The 19803-nt window shown below is 47.1% G+C and overlaps 2 protein-coding genes across 4 annotated transcripts in view; one reads left to right on the plus strand and one right to left on the minus strand.

Annotated features, from left to right (window-relative positions):
- The window catches only part of LOC142566280 (uncharacterized), a 63563-nt gene that overhangs the window by 16773 nt on the left and 26987 nt on the right, over window positions 1-19803 (minus strand). The gene's annotated exons all lie outside the window — the stretch shown is intronic.
- LOC142566358 (uncharacterized) lies at window positions 14611-18292 on the plus strand. The gene is made up of 2 exons (XM_075677301.1): window positions 14611-14853; window positions 17512-18292. Exon 2 carries the CDS (start codon window positions 17512-17514, stop codon window positions 17932-17934), a length of 423 nt encoding a protein of 140 aa, XP_075533416.1. The 5' UTR covers window positions 14611-14853; the 3' UTR covers window positions 17935-18292.

A 19803-nucleotide genomic window follows, 5' to 3' on the forward strand; every position in this document is an offset into this window, starting at 1 on the left:
ACACACTTGTTCATCTTTTTAGCAATACATATTGCTACGGACCAGTATTCCCGATGTCCAAGGACGAAGAGGTCAGTGGTGCGAAGACGACGACGACGAGGTACGGCTAGCGTGGGCTGTTGCTTTTTGGCCTAGTGCAGCGTATCGATCTGTAAATATACTTGTACATATCGTCGCGTCTGCGTTTTCCCACGTAACAATATTGCTATTTATATACTCCTTAACTTTTATTGTAGCAAAAAGCACAAGACAAGTCCACTTGTCGAAACGCTGGATCCTTCTTTGACCTTGTTCTCGTTTTCCTCATCGTCTTGAATTTCCATCTCCCGCCTTCCCCATGTTTTCCCTTCACTTGTATCGTAAGATGACTAATAACCCAACCAACATATTCTGCGCAGTTGGGCATATATCGCTACAGACAGGGTTAAAATTGATCACGGAACGACGATGGTTTTATGTACTACACTCACCTTTTCATTAGCTAATACAACTTCGCTACAGGGTTCAGTAAGATATCATATCCGATTCAGGAGAGCACGCCGATGCGGCGTCGGTCACAATGCGACTCCATTGCGCATGCACAGATGCGCAGAACTAGTGAGAATGATGGCCCAGGGAAGTGCAATGTCTTAAAAGAATTTGTTTCTGGCTTAGTTGGATACATTGCAAATGTGCTGAACGACAATGCAGAAAACGGCTTGAATGCGCAATATAGGCTTACTATTCTCGTCTTATGCGTGCAGGTTTTACGTAGCGCCGTCAGTTGCTCCTCGCTTAATACTTCGTTGCCGCTGGGCTGCGAGCCACTTGTAAGTCAAAGGTGGCTGCAACCGCGAGTTTTTTCCTCTGAGGAGCAAAGCGACCACGCTACATGCCGTTGACTTTCCGGGAAGCCAGCCGACATAGGCCAATATCAGTGCTGACGCGCGTACAAGTGTGGGGATTTCAGTTACGCCTAATGAATGTCCTCGCTGGCATGGCCTGCAGGCAGGCACGGCACCCAAAATGTATCTTGAAGTGCGAGCGCAAAGAGAACGACTCTGCACGATAATTATGCCCCTCCTAGAATATGCGACGTACGAACGTAGGGTGACACCAACACCTTCCATGGCCCTGGCACATACTCGCCGCCGTTCGTGGGCACGCGAGGGCATGCACCTCGTCTGCAATCGCAGGGGTGCGTTGTGAGTGTTGTTTGGATAGGAGGACGTCCAGCGGGAGTGCAACAGACACTTGCCACCCACTTCAGTCTCCTGGTCGGTCGGAATAGACAACCGTGCCAAAGGCTGCCCTCTTTCCCTCGCCCCTTCCTTCGATGCCACTGGGCAGGCGAAGTCATTCGTAGATTGCGCGCTCATGGAGCGCTACTCAAGATAGAAATCGTTTGCACGTGGAGAGCGTCGTATACGTGCCAGAGTTTCCGTTATTAACCAACATTACTTGACATGTAGAGTCTGGAGGCTGTCCTACGCGTCCCTGCCCCATCCCGTACACCCACCTCACTAAACTGTCAGGGCAAAGGGGTATAGTTGAAGTCGGCGCCCTGCACACTCAACTCAGTATCTACGGCCTTCTGCATGCTGCTGAGCCCGAGGCCTCGGATTCGATTCCTGGTTGCGTACTACATGCGTACTACTACGATGCGTAATACATAACTGTAGAATCATTTAGGCCGTGTTTCAGTCTAGGCGCAAGACAATTTATTTATTTATTTATTTATTTATTTATTTATTTATTTATTTATTTATTTATTTCAATGTATCTTACAGGCCCCAAGGGGAGCATTCAGTAAGGGGGGCGTCATTGAACAAATGACAAGAGAAAACAGATATGTGAGAGCTAGAAATGTTCGTAATGATCACATGCTTGCAAAACAGTGTAAAAAATAAAAACGCTAAATCAATACAAAGAGTTATCGGGAAAGGAATGAAAAGTGCAATTCACGGTAACGTAAAAAGCGATGTAACGCTCGCGCAAAATAACGTACACAGCGCGAGCACATAAAGCAAACAAAATTGAAACAGCAATAACAAAAAAAAAAGAACGTCATGACCCGTATGGTGACACGTATTATATCACATGACATATGTACAGATGAATATTTGTCAGTCCAGCCAGTTAACGGCCTGCAAAATAACCAACATATTAAATATTTAAAAAATGCAATCGTGACTTTTTTTTTCTTCTTAAAGGCACAACGAAGCAAACTTGCGCCATGCGGAAGATAGAAATGCTAGACTTGTCGACCGGGCAGTGTGAGCGCGTCGTAAACAACTGTATCAGCTCGAAGTACTCTGCGCATGCATCGGAGCTGTTGGGAAATAAAACAATTGTTTAATAACGCAGCGTTGCACAAATATATCGCATGCCTGTGAGCGGTGTTCGCAAGCGGTCACAGGGGTTGGCAAAAAAAAAAAAAGTCATCGCCGCTATCACTGCAGCTCCGCGCGTGTAATCTGCGGCCTCCGCCTTTCTCGTGAAGACGCCCTGTTTTGCTCTTTGGCGCGATCCCGCCACTGCGCTTCCCTCACCCTCTTCTGGCGGCGCCAGCTTCCCAGATGCTTTATCATGAGTTGTCCGGCTCACTTCTGGCAGTCGACAACCGGATGAGTCTGGTTCCGAAAACAAATACACCAACGTCGAAGCGCATTGTTTATATTCTGGAGCACGGGAGACCTCGCAGCCCTAAACCAAACAAAGCGAAACAAAAGCCTCCCGAACAGGCGCTTATAAAACGTGTCAACATGCACAGCCCAAGGACTGATGCCTGAAGCGCAAGGTGAGTGCCGAGCTGCAAAGCAGGTCTCTATACCATCGCATGTGTGCTACTTGCGCTGCCTCTAGCAGTTTGGGTTGCTACATTGTGTTTTTATTTCTTATAATTAAAGCGAAACTTTTTTAGCTTTTTTGCCTGTGCCCCCCCCCCTCCCCGAACACCGAAGTGTGCGTGTGGGGGTGGGGGTGTAAATAAGTAAATAAGTACGTAAGTAAATAAATTATATAGCACTGAATATTGAGCGACGAAGTAGCGCCATTAAGCGCACCTCGCTTCTGCATAATCAAACACAACACGACGACCTGTGCATACATAATGTCGGCTCATGGGAACCTCTAAAGCACACAGACATCTTAATGGAATAGTACATGATATTCAACAGCTCATTTGATTTCTTCAATTTCTTATTTTTGGGCTAACCATTCTTGGGTCACTGCATGGGTATGTGCCATTGCGTATGTGCCCATGGAGTCATGACAAATACCCCCAATGGGTACGTGCCACTGTCACACAAAGGGCATAGAAGCCTTAAATGTATTTAGACATATGTATCGTACTTCTGTGTGCCCTCCCGTCAGCATTCTTCCCTCGACAAGCATGTCATACATCGCCTTCGTTGTTATGACACAGAGAAGTAACAGCTACAGGCGACGACACCATGCGTTTGTCAATAGCTACCGCTGCCCCCCCCCCCCCCCCCTAACTCAAACAAGCTTCGCGCTATTTAGATCCCATGACATTGCGTTTAACGGTATGATACTGCTCTCCGCCAGCCTTGCGTGGAGCAAGGAACCTTGCTCTAAATCACTGCAGTGAACCTTGGTTCACTGCATTAGTTAACACTTTAATGAACATTATTTCATGCCGACTTTCGTTGCAACTTTTGTCAGTGGTTAGGTTTTACGACGCATTTAAGAAGATTTTTTTCCGTCCGCAACGTCCTGAGAAAGTACTGCGATAAATCTAGCGCAGTGACCAAAATGCAAATCATTGATTCGATCTATACGAACTTTCTTGCTGCTCATGGTTGTCGTAACAGCGCACGCCAGACGAAAAACAGAGACGAGAAAACGACTGGACACGCGCCGACTTCAAACTGACGTTTACTCCTGAGAAAAATCCCATGTTAACAGCCCCCACTAAACACTCGTACAAGTTTGGCCAACTGTTTGTTCTTGTTGGCTTGACCATAGCTCGATGTTCGGCGTGCTTTGCACTGTCTGGCTTTCGGAGCCCGGCGTGCACGTAACCGGCAACCTTGGTACAAGTGACAGTGCTTGCCGACATCCCTCCAAGCGTAAACGGCCTGTTGTTTATACTTTATATCCTATGTGTCGTGACCTTCTGTATGTGCCGCTCTTGCACTATTTCTTTCGATCAGTTGACTATTTCTTTTTTCGCCGAAATTGATTGCGAAACTGCACTCAAACTAAAACCCGCACAACGAGCCTGACTGCCTTGTACACAGAGAAACCGATTGTTTGGAGCATTGTGAGCAGGGTCTTTCGTTCACCTAATATCTCTGTTTCCAATAGTATCTCTTCTGTTAAAGTAAATCTATCACACATATAGAAAGCACCTAAAATCACGTTTTCTTTTCCTTGCATGCATAGACAAACTAGTCAAAGTTCCATAACATCAGACTCGAATGTGGTCATCCACATCCACGTGCATCCAAACACGGGCGTACTTTGCATTTCGCCCACACCGAAATGGGGCCACCGCGGCGGGGATGTTATCCCTCGACCTCGGGCTTAGCAGCGCAATACCAAGGCCACTACGCCTCCACGGCGAGTCATGAGTCCAAAACAAAGACGCGGAAAACCTAGATGCTGCGCAAAAACTCAGTGTCGCGTTTCTGTCTCGCCATACAAGAATGGCGCGTGCAACATAAGTGGAATTGACGGCTACAGCTGCAAACATTCTCAGTCTCAATGGGTCATTGAGCGCTGTCGTCGCTATAGACTTATCGGGACCCGATCGGGTAGCGCGATAGTTGCAACCGTGTATAGTTGCGAAACAGCTCTCACCGAGTTCCTGCCCTGGAAGGTAGACCACTACACTCAACGGTGGGGGCTTTTCGGGAGCACGAGAGAGCGCGGGAAGTTCACGGCGATATCTCTGACTGGCCACTGAGATAATGACCCTGGTGACATCGGTATAACACAATGAGTTTAACTGAAAAGAGTCGTCGAGTATGAATCAGTCCTTCATCTAGATCTGTCAGTTACGTTAATCGAAGGCAGCAGTTACGGTGTTTTATGCGAACGGAAAAAGTAAATTAAACATTTCTGTTGTCAGCCGAACGCCGTATAGCGACAACGCAGCAGTAAAACAATGCAAGCAAGTGATTGCCACTAACCAGTGAGTTAACAAAAAACGATGCCTTCATACAGTTTTGTAACTTCTTCGTAATGAAAATTTGTTTATCTGTGCAACTTGAAATGACGAGCGATAATTGGACGATATTGTGGCAGTGAAAATAGCTAAAACGCCGAAGCTAGTAAGCCCTTGTTTGCCACGTCCCCATGCATTGTTATTGTTTTTTATTGTCACCGCGAGAAAAAGTCGCAATGAAGCTTCTGTTATTCTTTTTTTTTAATGTTTTACCGGTGAAAGTCGCGTTTAACTGCTAATAGCGGCATGGTTAAAATCGTGCCATGATACGAAGAAGGATAAGGATAAGAGACGCCCGAGATCTTCCATCGAACAGAAAAGCAACGCTTAATCAATAAGGATAATTCATCGTTATAACTGTCTGACGACATGCGATGTTCATCTTGAAAAAAAATTAATTCTAGGGTTTTATGTGCCAAAATTCCAATCTGATTATCATCCACACCGTAGTGAGAGTCCCAATCAATTTAGACCTCCGGTCAAAGTTAACCCGAGGAAAATTCAGCTGCCTGTTATGTGAGGATGTAATTTTTAGAAAAATTTAAGAGCATTACATGTTTAAGCGAAGTGTGGATGAGCATGTGTGAGGAAGCGCACAACGCTGTCGCCATCTGTTGCACGAATACTGTCGTCCTTAAAAATGGAAGCTTCGCTTTTACTCCATAATTAGCGTTAGGCACATAACGTCTTAGTTAATTGCGACAGACAGAAATTCTTGATTGTGAAGCGTTCTGGCGTATGAGCTTAGGCCAACTATGTGGATGGATCCGACTCGTGTCATTTACAAGAAAAACAAAGCGCAACCTGGCCCGTATTGACCAAATCTTGTCTGACTTGCTTAGCGTTCACAAAAAGTTTTTAGACCAGATTGTTCGTAAGAGAAAATTGCAGCCAATCCTTATGCTGGACATATTATTAGCAAAGACGGCTGGCCAACAGCAAATATCACTTACAAACTAAAAGTATTCTCAATTCGGCCGCATTCCCGTTGTTTACATTGTTTTCTTGTGAGAACTAAGCGTATTTTTTCCTATTCCATTTCACCCTTGGCCAATCTCCAACAGAAGGTATGCGCCATGTGTAAATGGAAGCCAACAAGCCCGTTTTGATGCTGACGACGATGCTGACCTCAAGTAAGCGCGCATACCCACTGAAGAGAATTGGTCGAAAATGTAGCGGCATTTTGCATCGTCCGCCGCACACTCGCTTTATTTTTATTTTTAAGCTTTTGTATCTTGCATATTGTTTTGCGAAATGAGATATTTCACGGATTGGAGCGCCGAAAGAAATGTTGAATAAAAAGCGGCGAAGTAAATTTTGTATTAAACTTCTTCTCTTTCAATCCTTGATGAAAACGCGGGAGATTCAAACGCGGCTGTAAACAGCGCGCTCGAGTAAGCACGGACTGTCGACCGTTGCCACCGTCAACGCCCAGGAGCGCGCAGCTGCGGCTGGTTTCGGCGATTCCGGGCACCGCCGGCGTCCTGTGCGCGGCTTTCCTGAAGGTGGGCTATAGTAGCACGAGAAAGTCTCCGCAGCTATTCCAGCGTGCAGGTATGTGTTGTCCTCGATGATCGCGCCTACTGCATACGTTTATGGGTCTTTTTTTCAAAAAGTTTGAATATCTTGGGTCCGACTTAACCGATTCCGTTGACTAATGCATATTTAGCACGTCGACGCGCAGTGAGCGACTTAACGCTCGAGTAATAGTAAAAGTGAAATTTTCCTCCCGAAATTACAGCTATTCAGTTCTTCTGCTGCGCATTTTTTTTGCACACAGGACTCTTAAAGTGGAAAGTTGGGCTAGTTGGTGAGTGATCATCATACCTTGCTGGTGAAGCAGCGCACTGACACGGACACAGTGAAGACAAACAGGCAGCGAGTGTCGTCTTTTCCTGTTTGTCTTCACTGTGTCCGTGTCAGTGCGCTGCTTCACCAGCAAGGTATGATGAACACAGGACTCTTGTCCACGCGTTAACCTTATAATTTGTCAAGTCCCGCCACGGTGGTCTCTCTAATAGCTGTCAGTGTTTGCGCTCGTGTCTATTCTTCTCCTTGGTTTGCGTGTTTCCCGCGCAATGCAAATTGTACGAATACTAACAGCTGCCAACTACAGCCCAGCTTTGAGTTATTGTGCCACACCTATATACAGTCTGTAATTACGACAGGCCGTATAAAGTGTGCGAACCATTTTGACAATCCGAAGTTGCTTTAATTACAATAGCAGGTTCGGAACGGTCGACCAAGTCCGCGAGCGAGCACCTATATTTATGACGTAGGGCGCCAGAACTTGGAATGTACGAAAGGAACAAGAGCGAATACAGGTTAAGAGGCGCGTACACCCAGCCTCCTTCGCGTTCCGACAGCCTTTTTTTTTTTTTTAACCGTTTACTGTCGGCACGGCCACGATGTCCTCTTCTTTCTCGTGTTTGGTGCTATGCATGGTGCTATGTTTGGCGTGTACAGCAAGAATAACCATCACTGATGAGCGTCCGACACGCCGGTGTCGTGTCATTGCACAAAAAAAAAAAAACGTGTATCGGAAGTGGACGTCGTCCCTGAAACGCACTCGAATGCCAGCGTTTCGTAAAATTTATGTGCAAATGCGTCGTCCACAACTGCGCGAACGACGACTTTTGTGGCCCACCAGACGAACTGGGAGAGGCAAATCTCATGGGCGAGGAAATTACACCATGCCGAGTTCCTGTCGACTTCGGCAAAGCAGTCGGGCTGTTCCATAGGATTGATATTGGCTCAAGATTTGCTCGCGATCTACCCAGTGAGAAACCTGGCGCCCGTGCTCCGTATACCTGCCATTCAAACGGCTTGCGGAAAAAAAAAAGAATAAAAAAGTGAAAATGTTGCGCCGGAAGTGCTTCAAATCTGCCGCGGGAATTCACCATAACCTACCAGGAATGCTGCTTTTGCGGGAAGGAAGCGAAATCGCGAATTTTTATTCGCGACCTTATACTCTCATACACCGTGGCAGGTGTAGGTCTAGTAAAGAGACATGCTCTTTATTTATTTATTAACATAGCTCACAGGCTCCAACTGGAGCATTGCGTGAAGGGGGTAAGAAAAACAACACATAGCGAAAACAGGAGAACGTAACTAACAACAAATCAAACAACTGAAAAAAAAGAAAAAAAGACGCCGTTTGACAGCGAGCAAACCAGGAACACCCACTACTCTGGGCGATCAGAAACGCGCATGGCTCATTGAAACTCTTGGCAAAGAACTGCAAACGTATGTATACATATTTATTTATTTATTATTTAACAATACTGTCAACTCTCTTGCGAAAATCTTACAGATAGGGTTATGAATAAATATAAAAAAAACATGTGGAATAATCACAAACACTGAATACATCGGAATCAAGCGGCGCACTAGCACACATAGTCATCCAGAGTTTGTTTGAATTGAGACGGATCAGTATGTCCCACAACACACATCGGTAACTTGTTCCACATTTCAATTACGTTGAGAAAGAAGGAGTACTTGAACGTAGCAGTGTGAGCGGCATAAGCTTGGCCAGATCGATTGTGGTTAGTTCTGGAGCTCCGTTTGCCAGGTGCCAGTATGCAATATTTCCTTCCTAATAGCTATTCGGCCTTGGAGTATTTGGAATAATAATTTCAATCGATTTTTTTTTCTCTACGCTTTTCTAGCAGGTCCAGTTTAGAAAAACAGAGCATCTCTGTGACTGAATCAGTCCTCCAATATCGGGAGCATATAAAGTGCACCGCGTACCTCTGAATAAGTTTGGTGAGGGCTCCATACCTCTGACGCGTACTCAAGAAGTGGCCTTACAAAAGTTTTGTAAGCGGTTAGTCTTACATCGCATGTAGCACCCTTCATTTTTTTTTTCGCAGGAAAAATAACCTCCCGCATGCCTTTGGACAAATATTAGCTATATGCCTGCTCCACGATAAGTTTTCTGTTAAAAAGGTGAGGCGTGCAGACAGGACACAAGAGAAGTGGACAACACGAACAGAAGTGGACGTGTCGTCCACTTCTCTTACGGACTGAAAGAAGTGATTAAAGTATCTACAATATCCTTTTTATTTATCAGAACCTGACCTTCTTTCCTGATTTCCTGTACCTATTCCTTCCTATCACTGAAGTACCGCCAGAACCCTTGCGGTGATGTTCTGAGGAAGCGGCTAAGCGTGTCATTGAAGAATTTTTTTTTAGAATCCTGCAGGGCTTGCTTCAACTCAGCTCGAAGTCGCGAAACCTGAGTATATTTGCTTTTACGCAGCCTTCTTGTTTTTCTTTTCATGTGAATTACGTTCCCGGTTATCCAGGGGCTTCGGTGCTTTGTCTTGTTTACGCGTTTAGGGATAAAGCTGTCCTCGCAGTGTTGTACAATTACCTTAAAGTTCTACCACAACTCCTCCAGCAGGCAAGAAACAAGGATGACGACAGCTAAGTCACATGGAACAAATGAAACAACATGTGCGCATGACTACGCTACGGAATCATTTTTTTAATGTTTCTCTAAAGTATTCCAGGTTATTAGTTTCAACAATGTGGCTTGGAAGTTCGTTTCAAGCTGCTATTGCCCAAAGTAACGCAGATTTATTAAATGCGTTTGTGCAGCCGAACACACGAGTGAAACTATGTGGGTTATACAAGAGGCGAGATGCGCGACATGGTCGGCAAAGTGATGATGTAGTTGCGTGTTGACTTTGAGCGATTTTGTACAGCAAGCAAAGCAGAACTACATTTCTTCGTGATTCAAGAGATTGGAGTGATAGTGATTTCTTTATCGCAGTAACACTGGAATGCCTACAGTAATTCGAGCGAATTGATCAAATATCCCTGATGTGGCGACCAGATGGCGCATGGGAATTCGAGCTGTGGACGAATGAAGTTGTGTACGCTATTTCACGAGTGGCTGAACGGATTTCACATAAGTTTCGTTTTAGGTAACCAAGTGTGCTAGGTGCTTTTGCTACAGCATGTTTTATACGCGCCTTCCACGACAAGTTTGTTGTAGTATGGATACCGAGATATTTGTAGAAGCGGGTGACTGTGAAAGCGCTGTTAGTAAGCGAATAAACAGTTTGTTTGCTTTCGGATGATGGTCATTAATTTGCATTTTTCTGTATTAAGTGATATTTGCCATAGCGTACACCAGCTTCTAATTTCATCTAGATATTTCCGAAGAGCGAGGAGCTTTTCATAGCGTTGGGTGTCTTAATTTTGCGGTAAATTAGGCAATCGTCGGCAAATAATCTGATTGTTGATGTAATGTCGGACGGCAAATCATTGATATAGATGAGAAACAATAGCGGACCCAGCACGCTACCTTAAGGTACACCACACCCGCCAAGGAAGATGAGTGCTTGTCAGCAAACGTAAGTTGTTTGCGGGATGCGAGAAAGTTCCTTATCCACGATATTTTAAGGCTGTCTAAATGTAATGATGATAGTTTGGCTATCAATCTAGAGTGGGAATCGCAATCAAAGGCTTTGGCAAAGTCAATAAAGATGCTATCAATCTGGAATCCATTGCCTAGGTATGTGAATATCTCATTAGTGAATTCGATAAGTTCAATCTCGCAGGAAATTTAAGTCCGTTTCTAAAACCGTGTTGCTTTGGATAGAAAAAAAAAATTGTTAGCTTCTAAGTGCTGCACAATATTAGATGCTATGACATGCTCTAGTAGTTTACATGTAATGCCTGTTAATGATATGGGTCGGTAATTACTTGCGCTTATCGCCAGACTTAAAGATCGGAATGATTTTCCCGAATTTCCAGTCACATGGTAGTTCCCCTGTTGATACGGACTGCCCAATAATGCGTGAAAGTATGGGGGCTGCATATGTGACTACATGCTTTAAAATTTTATTATTACTACCATCAACGCCGGCTGAGGTAGAGACCTTTAGCTTCTTAATCAGAGATGAGATGTCGGAGGCATCAATCTTTATTGGCGTCGTATACCTCTAGTTAACGCCTGCAATTGCGGGAATGGTGGAGTAATCCTCGCGTGTGAAGATCGAGGTAAAAAAATTATTGAAAGCAATTAAGGATTCTTTTGAAATGTTAGGCTCTTGAATATTGGTCAAACCAGAGTCCTTCAAGCTATACATGCTGTTTCAGCGAACACTTTCAATTTTGTTTTTTAATTTGCCTGTGGCAGATAACACAATTCTAGCCCATGAGCTGTTCTACTCGAAGAGGCGGGCATTACTTGCGCAAAAAATTGAAATACATAATCGACTCATTAGCAACAATTCACTAATTTAGTTTTTAACTAATTACCTTATGGCACATATCGCAATTTACAAATTCTAGCGGCTGAGACTGCAAGGTATATCCACTTGAAAAGAATTGCGCGGATGACACCATTTACGAGATATGCACCGTCAAACTTGCGGTAATAATGTATTGTCGTTCTACTTACTTTCCCAACATAACGCCGTTTTATGCATTGAAGCACAAAAGTAACAGGAACGCCAGTGTATTTCTCCGCAAAGTTCGGGAAATAATATGTCGAAACTAGTATTATCCTGAGAATTCGTTTCGATCTCGGGCCTCCGCGGCGCTCTCGTCTCGCACCGCGGAGGCCCGAGATCGGTTCCGAAATGTACCAAATTTTCTTTTCGAAGCCATTAATTTACTTTGATCACAGGAACCTCCCTGATGAGTTCGACGTCATTCCTGCATTTCTTGACGCGTTTTTAGTCTTTGCGCCGTCGGCCATTTTTGGTGCCGTCGCTTTACCACGCCGGGATCTCTCCCTTATGGGACCATATAATGCTTTCGCATTAAAAAAAAAAATGCCTGACGACGATACCGACGTGATCTCCTTATGATCAACGCTTACACACGTGAGCTCGTCGATCGCGCTCACGGCCATGAGCAACAGCGTCGACTGTGGGGCCTCATGTTAGTTTCGAACCCACCAAGACCCGCAAACAATAAACAGTGGACACTTGCAAAAGTAAACCGACGTCCACTGGCACCAGGCTGCAGGAAAGATAAGGGCCCAGAGCCAACGAATCCCATCTTCGTTGTACGATATCCCACCACACGAACTGTGCTGGTGTCATGTGCGACTGGAGCCATTTGACGGATGTGTACACTGCCACGCTTTTCACTTCCTTTTTCTTTTTTTTTTTTTGCAATGGGCCTCTTCGCGACGGCTCGTTTTTGTTTGCCGTACCGCACTGGCTTCAGGTTACGAATACGAATACCGGATACGAAGGCAATGGCTAGACAAGCCTTGGGCCAGCAAGCCTCGTGCTGCAGGCGTACACCACCGTATCAGAAACTCGGTACAGTTTGCCGAATCAGCGTTAAAGCAAATACCACGATGGAAAGACGATAGCACGGCCAGCGCTGCTTCTTAGTTAACGCACTAGCAACAATGCAGCTCAAAAGTCAACAAGTCTTGATCAAACGCACACGAGCTGTCACCTGACATTGCAGAGGAGCGGTTCTGACGCGCCATCGCACCATAAGAATAGAAATGTCATTTATTTTCTCGCTCTAGAGCTTTACAACTCTTTGGGGGTGAAATGCGAAAAGAAAAACCATCGTGTACCTATAGATTTAGGTTCACGTTCAAGAACCCCAGGTGGTCCAAATTTCTGGAGTCGCCCCCTACGGCGTGCTGCATAATCAGATCGTGTTTTTTTCCACGTAAAATCCCATAATTTAATTTTTTTTTAATTTAGCTTTGCAACTCATGTAGTCCTGTCGAAGCCTCAAAGTCGGCCCGACGACATTCCTTGTCACGTGCACTGCGAACTGTGTACTTTTCGAAAAGGCTGCACTTTGTATTGAATTACCGCAAATTATGTAAAGTGCTCGTTTCACACGTCGTTTCCTGACTGGTTCATTTCGATAGAGTTGATGTCTTACTCGTCGGGGACAGAGGCAATGACAGCCCTTGTGCTCGTCGTGGCAAACACGCAAAACCCAAGTTGTTCAATGCACTGTCGAGCCATATGTGAGAGGGGACGTGGCCCACTTCCGCACCATACCCGGCTAGTCGTCTGTGCGGCGCAGAAAATGCAATTTTGTGCGACTCTATTTGTTGCTCGGGGCCTAAAACTTGAAAGGATATTGTTGCAAACTCCGTGACAAATTGTGCGTACAAGCACAAAGCAAATCACGCCACTGGAGAGAAAATGACGATCTAAAGAAAATTACAAATCAAAGATACCACCATGACGACGTGTGCGGTTACGAACCGGCGCCGCTCAAAGAGAGGATGCGCAGTCTGGTGAGCTGGCTCGAATACTAATCGCCCGACTGATACCAACCGCCTTATCTTTCTTGTAGTAAAGTCTGGTCATCTGCCATGTTTGGAGGATGCTTGAGATAAGTCTTTGTTGTTGAAAATGTCTGTAGTAAAGATCGCGGAAACAAAGCTTTTCAGGAAACAAAATAGTTGCATTTTCTAACCCAGACACATTGCTAAAGGCGGTGTGAAGAAACTCCAGCTGATAAAGTGTCGATCAAGTACTCGAGGACCCCATTTGCCGACCCATAAAGGCAGGAACAAAGCGAAATGCTGATAAGTGTGACCCCTGGATCAGGAGTTTCTAAGCCTTTTATGGGATATGGCTATAAGCCTGAAAAGGTACGCATGTTCATTACTACCTGAGCCTTCGAAAAGACAGGTCGCGTGAGTAATGAGTGCTACAATGGAATAACCATCTTTTGTATCTCAAGGCCCGCGTAGTGACCGCACACCTTGCAATACAATACCTCAGAACCGGCCCATTTGGTAGGCGTACCGGGTGGACAGATGAAATTAGTCCTGGGTTATGTCAAGCAATTAGTTACGTTTATACTAATTCATAATTTCATACTATATCTCCAACCAGCGACCACTCAAGCGTGCTCGCATTTACGCGGCGTACAAATTGCACGTGCTGACTCCTGTGCTGAACCCATCACAATCACTTCGCAAGCAGTTAGCTTGAATCACTCCGCGGCATATCGTTACGCGATCACTTGTGCAAATGTCTCAGCACCTCTTCCTTCGGACGCAATTTCGTCAGCCTGCCATATCTTCAGCCCTCAGACGGAAGGCCGTGAGCTGTCTGCAGTGAGGAGGCAGGCTGGCATCTAGCAGTGAGGTCAGACATCGAGTTATGACCGGTTTTATCACATTCAGTCTTCCGACAAATTTGCTCGAATTGTGTTCTCATTGTTCCTCTCGGAGTAGCCGCTCCTTGAATGCTAGCAACTTGGCATAAAAGCGCTGCCCCGCTTTTGGATGTTCGCGACGTGCAGTTTTATCAACATTGATACGCGACGCTTGTTTCCTCGTTAGCGATGCCAGAGCCGCGGCACGTCGCCGGCTGGCGCTCGAAGCGTAGATTGTTCTCGCAAGGGTTGCCGGCGCGGTCCGGTCCCGCGTGAAGATTTCCGCGGCTATCTCCTTCGGCGCTGCGAAGAGGGAGGGCGCCCTTTAAGGCAACCTCCCTTGCCGCGCTTACGGGGTCTAGTTGGAACTGGCGTGCTATCACCGGCTCACTCTGGTGCGCCCTGCACCATGCGCTCGCCGCGACGCGGCCGGCGCCGCCGCGTATATAGCCCGGCGGCCGGCGCCACGAGGCAGACGCACGCTGGGAGACCGACAATCGCGCACGCATGCTCCTGTTTTGCAACCACCGCCGGTGACGAAGGGCCCCGCCGCCACCTCCGAGGTCAGTGGCTACTCTCTCGTTGTGCATTTAACAGGGAAAATAGACTTGTTCGAAATACGTTCGTAACTTATGCCGAAGAAAGACGGAGAGGCAGAGTGCTGGCCGTCTTCCTCTCCGTCGTTTGTGTTCGTCCCGTGGCGCGTCGGCCGTAAGCTGCGAGCTGCTGGAACTTGTGTCGTCACGTGCTAAAATTATGATCGCTAGTTCGTAACGAGCGCATACGTTCTGACACAGGATTTTCTTACGGTATATGCAGCGGATCAATGCTGCTGGGCTTGCACCTTTCCAGCGATTCGTTTCAGATCGCTACCGTAGAGAATATTATTACGCGTATATTTGTTCTCTCGCAGTAGCACTTCTGCGGCTTGACAGAGCGATCATGCACACACGTACATTGACAACTTGTTGCACTGCTCTTTGTTAGCACACAACGACTCGCGATTTACGTGGTCATGTTTGGCCACGGCGAGTACATGCAACCCGGTCTGGCGTCGTATTGATCTTGCTTAACGAGCACAGGTTAATAATCGCACGGTTCTATTTTGCTTATGCGACTTTGTCTGTAACACTGAACTCTGTCATACGAAGCCCCGCCGCGGTGGCTTAGCGGCTATGGTGTTGTGCTGCTAAGCACGAGGTCGCGGGATCGAATCCCGACCGCGGCGGCCGCATTTCGGTGGAGGCGAAATGCAAGAACACCCGTGTGCTGTGCACTGTGGACACGTCGAAGATCCCCTGATGGTCTAAATTAAACCGGAGTCCCCCACTACGGGCGTGCCTCATAATCAAATCGTGGTTTCGTCACGTAAAACCCCGGAATTCAATTCAAGCTGGGCAGCTTTGCTGGATAAGGCGAATCGGCTGATGCAACATAAAGTGACCGCGTTTCACCTTCTGTGCGAAGTGCTCGCGAATGCCCTCGTTGTGTTGGCATCTATTGTTTATGTGGTCTTTGTTCATGTCGACACAAAGTACCCAGTGAGAAATCATTCGCTAGTGCGTGGGCAACAAACATTTTTTTCCCCTTGCGAATTCCGAATATTTCAAAGTGATCAAATTAGATAATTATTACGACCAACCGTTTATCTGCGCAAACCGATACGGAGACATTCCTTAACTCATGACAAATGTTGGTTCGCTGTCGAATCGTGTATCGAAAATCTTTGCTAGACCATCGAAAGGTTCAAAATCCAGCACATACGCCCGAATTTTCGCTTCATGTATACTTGCGGCTATTGCCGCTGAGTGTTCTCTTTTTCTGTTTTTCTTTCATTTCGTAACTGCGTTCTCCATGGTGCATATCACAAAAGACCCAGACAACATATTTTACGACGTAACCATTCACTTGTCCTATAAGAATGAGCGACGAGCATTTTATAGACGATATTTGGTGTCCGTTCTACAAAAAGTATAACCGAACCATTGTTCTCTATGAGACGTACGGCCTCGCACTGTTTTTCGAGCGCCGAGCTGACGATGGCAGCACGTCCTAGCCTCTTAACCCTGTTACCGTGATGGTCTACGTATAAGAAAGCGCAATTAATTAAATTAGGTTATTAATGAACCACGGCTTCTATTTATATGGCTACCGCTAGTGCATTATAAGAGCGCATCCGCGCTGCCCTAACGGTCACTACTTCTGTAAACTGCAGTCTAATGCTTCGACTTCTTTTGGCGTTATGCTGTTAAGCACGAAGTCGCGGGATCGAATCCCGGCAGCGGCGGCCGCATTTCGATGGAGGCGAAATGCGAAAACGCTCGTGTACCATGCATATAGGATGCACGTTGAAGAACCCCGGGTGGTCAAAATTAATCCGGAGTCCCCCGCTACGGCGTCCCTTATAATGATGCTTTGGTTTTGGCACGACAAAAGCCCCTGAAATTATTCATTTTTCGACTTTTAAGGCTTGCAAAGATGGAAACTCCCCCCCTCCTTTTTTTTTTTTGTAGCGTGATATTCTAAAAAATCGGATAAAGCAGTTGGGTAAAATATCTTTGCTTTAACCACCTTTTGCACCGATGCAAAGTGAGCTGGTGCATTGAACACATAAATACCACGAAGTTTCGCGGGCTGTTCTGATCGAAAGCGCATGGTTAATATACAGAACATGCGCAACATTCTGAACACACAAGAATAGCAAAACAGGACAAGACCTGCCTGAACCCACTCTCATATCTAATTTGCTTCTCTTGTGCGCATCTTCCCTCTTCCGCTGCGCTTTTTGTTGCCTTCAATGCATCTACTGAGGAATCCTTAAATATTATTCTCAAGCGGAACTGGCGGCTTGTACCTTTTGATGAAATTGCGACAATAAAAAAAAAACCTGCTGCTATCATGAGCTGTTCCTGAAAACTTGGTACTTGGTCACGATAACAATCGATAGGCGATTCGCTAACAGGTGCCTCGAGGACCATCACGGTCACGTGATCCCCCCTCTGTCGCTGTGCTTGTTTTTCTTGCCTTCGCCTTCAAACCCTGCGTGACGAGGCAAACAGTATAGAGCGACGCATCTGCTATAAGTACGGCCCCCGGAAGCCGCGCCCGTGCACACACAGGCCTCTCTGGCTGCTGCGGCGGCCAGCATGAAGAGGGGCTGCGCCGTTTTCGCGAGGCAGCCGACTGCAACTGAGTCCGGTCGTTTCGTTGCCTCCTTCCAGATGCCGTTCCTCATGGCGAGCGAGAAGAGCGAGGCCGCCGTGTCCACCTGGGCCGTCCTGGGCGCCGGCGTCCTGACCACCCTGGCTGTGATGGGCACCTATCTGACGGTGGCGGTGCACCCCGCCTTCCTGCCGCTGCTCATCTTGCCACTGTTCGGCCTTTGCCACGTGCTCGTCTACCCGAAGCGGGCCAAGAGCGGCTTCATCGGGCCACCAGTGATCCGCTACGCCATGCCCGGGGAATTCCGCTGCACCGTGCTGGTGTCCAAACCGCAGCCCGACTACAAGAGCATCCCGGTGGCGAAGAGCGTGCGGCCGCAGCCCGCCGCTGTCCACGTGCGGCCGACGACGAACTGCGCGGCCTACTGCGCGCCCATTGTGCCAGCCTTCCAGGCGCCGCCGCCAGTCATCGCCGTCATGTAGTGCGCCAGGTGGCACGCTGGCCCGTGAATTTGGCGACTCTTTAGGGGCGCTGTTGCCGCGAACTGAACTACTCGCCAGTAGAATGACGCAATCTCGTAGTGGTGCAGCCGAACTTCCAGCGCCAAGGGGGCGCGCCTCGGTGCTTGCGTGGTGCGTGGCGGCCGAGTCTGTCGCCCCAGGTGAACTCCAGTTGCCGTACCCTGCGTGGCGCCGACACGCACGTACTCCTGCCCATGTTTCTCGGGAGGCACACCGTTTGCTATGCTGTGATCCATGTCATACCATCGTTCTGTATAAAGTCGACACCCTGTAAATACCTATTTATGATGTAAATAAAGCCACTCCGAGACATCCTGTACCTATCGCTAAGTTTTCCTGAATTTCTCTCGGTGACCACACACCTCAGTTCTATTTCTGCCTAATATTCTGAAGTCAGAATCGTTCTGGTACTTCCCTCGAGGTCATCCGGTAATTTTTCGCAAGCTTTCCCCATCGACAGCTCTCGCTACAACCATCGCCGACGGCGCTTTCTGTTCGTTGGCTTTACAAAACTGGGCTCCATAAGGTTAAATAACGAAGTGCAAGCACCCTTTCTTGGCCTCCCTTTCACTCCAAAGTCAAAGTGTGCTGACATGTGCACTGCTGAAGCGATAACTTTATAAACATGTGCGCCGGCGCGGTTGTCTACTGCAGACGCCGTGCAAACTGCTCAACGTATACGTTCACCGAATATATGCGAGGTGAAGGACGAGTGCATATCTGTGCGTGTCGGCATTCATCGCACAGGGCAAGCATGGGCCCCAGGCAGCCGGAAGATGTTTCACAGCGAAGCTGTTAAGGGCTACTTTCCCACTATCGTGTCCGCGTGTAGAATAAGATCCAGAAGACAGTGCAATGCCGAGCCTACCCGCAGCGGAGGTGGAGGAGGCCTTAAGTACTCCCCATACGTGGGCCGATCCCGAAGATAGTGCAATGCCGGGCCGACCCGCGGCGGAGGTACATACAGTTCTCCATTGAGGGGCCCACATAGCTTCGCTGGTCATCCTTTTTCGCAGAGTGGAAGGCCACTGCGTTTTCTTTTTTCTGGTTTTAGTTTCGTTCCACTGAAAAACGTGGCGTTCCCGTTCTGCCCCGGTGCAAGGAAAAAAAATTGATCCATACCCGTTCATAATGGTTTCGCTTCGCATGCAAAAGTTTTCGAAGCAAGATAAGGACCAAAACATAGTATTTATTTTTCTCATTACGTGACTTATGAATTCTGAGATGATCCTCAGTGCCGCGAGTCAAGGCACTGAGCATGATCCCAGAAGCAGCACGTGATCGAGCGTACTCACCGAAATGCGAGGCCGCTGTTCCGATAAAACGAACTTAAGCGAACATAAACGTACCATAAAAATTCCATTACAAAACGTTGTATCGGCAGAAAACGAAACGATACGCTCTTCAGCGCGCAAGCCCTGGGTTTTGCTACGATGCCAATCTGCTATGCACCGAGCGGCAGGCTTAGATTAGTGGGGCGCTCGACCGGTTATCGCTCGCACGGTCCCTGCCCGAGATGCGTTCTTATAGAGACACCTGAGATACAAGCCAATTTTGAGGTTGCATGATGTCGGTTGTTCCGGATTGAATCGAAAATCGAAATTGAGTGGATTGAATCGAAAAGCGATCACAAATATTTCTATTTCACTCCGAAACAATATAGTAAACAACGTTTCGGTTACGTTACCGTTCCGGTAGGAAATATCGCTATTTTTCGTTTTTGTTTTCGTTCCGTTCCGACACACTGAGCGTGGCAATATCAGTTGAACCTAAACGCTGAAACGTTTCAGTAGGTGCGAAATGCAAAAGCGCTTGTGTAACGTGCCTTGA

The sequence above is a fragment of the Dermacentor variabilis genome, unplaced genomic scaffold, assembly GCF_050947875.1.
Source record: "Dermacentor variabilis isolate Ectoservices unplaced genomic scaffold, ASM5094787v1 scaffold_12, whole genome shotgun sequence".
Classification (NCBI taxonomy): Eukaryota; Metazoa; Arthropoda; class Arachnida; order Ixodida; family Ixodidae; genus Dermacentor; species Dermacentor variabilis.

What these genes read in the sequence shown, in the direction of transcription:
- LOC142566358 (XM_075677301.1), top strand. Translation starts at nt 17,512, where the DNA reads ATGCCGTTCCTCATGGCGAGCGAGAAGAGCGAGGCCGCCGTGTCCACC.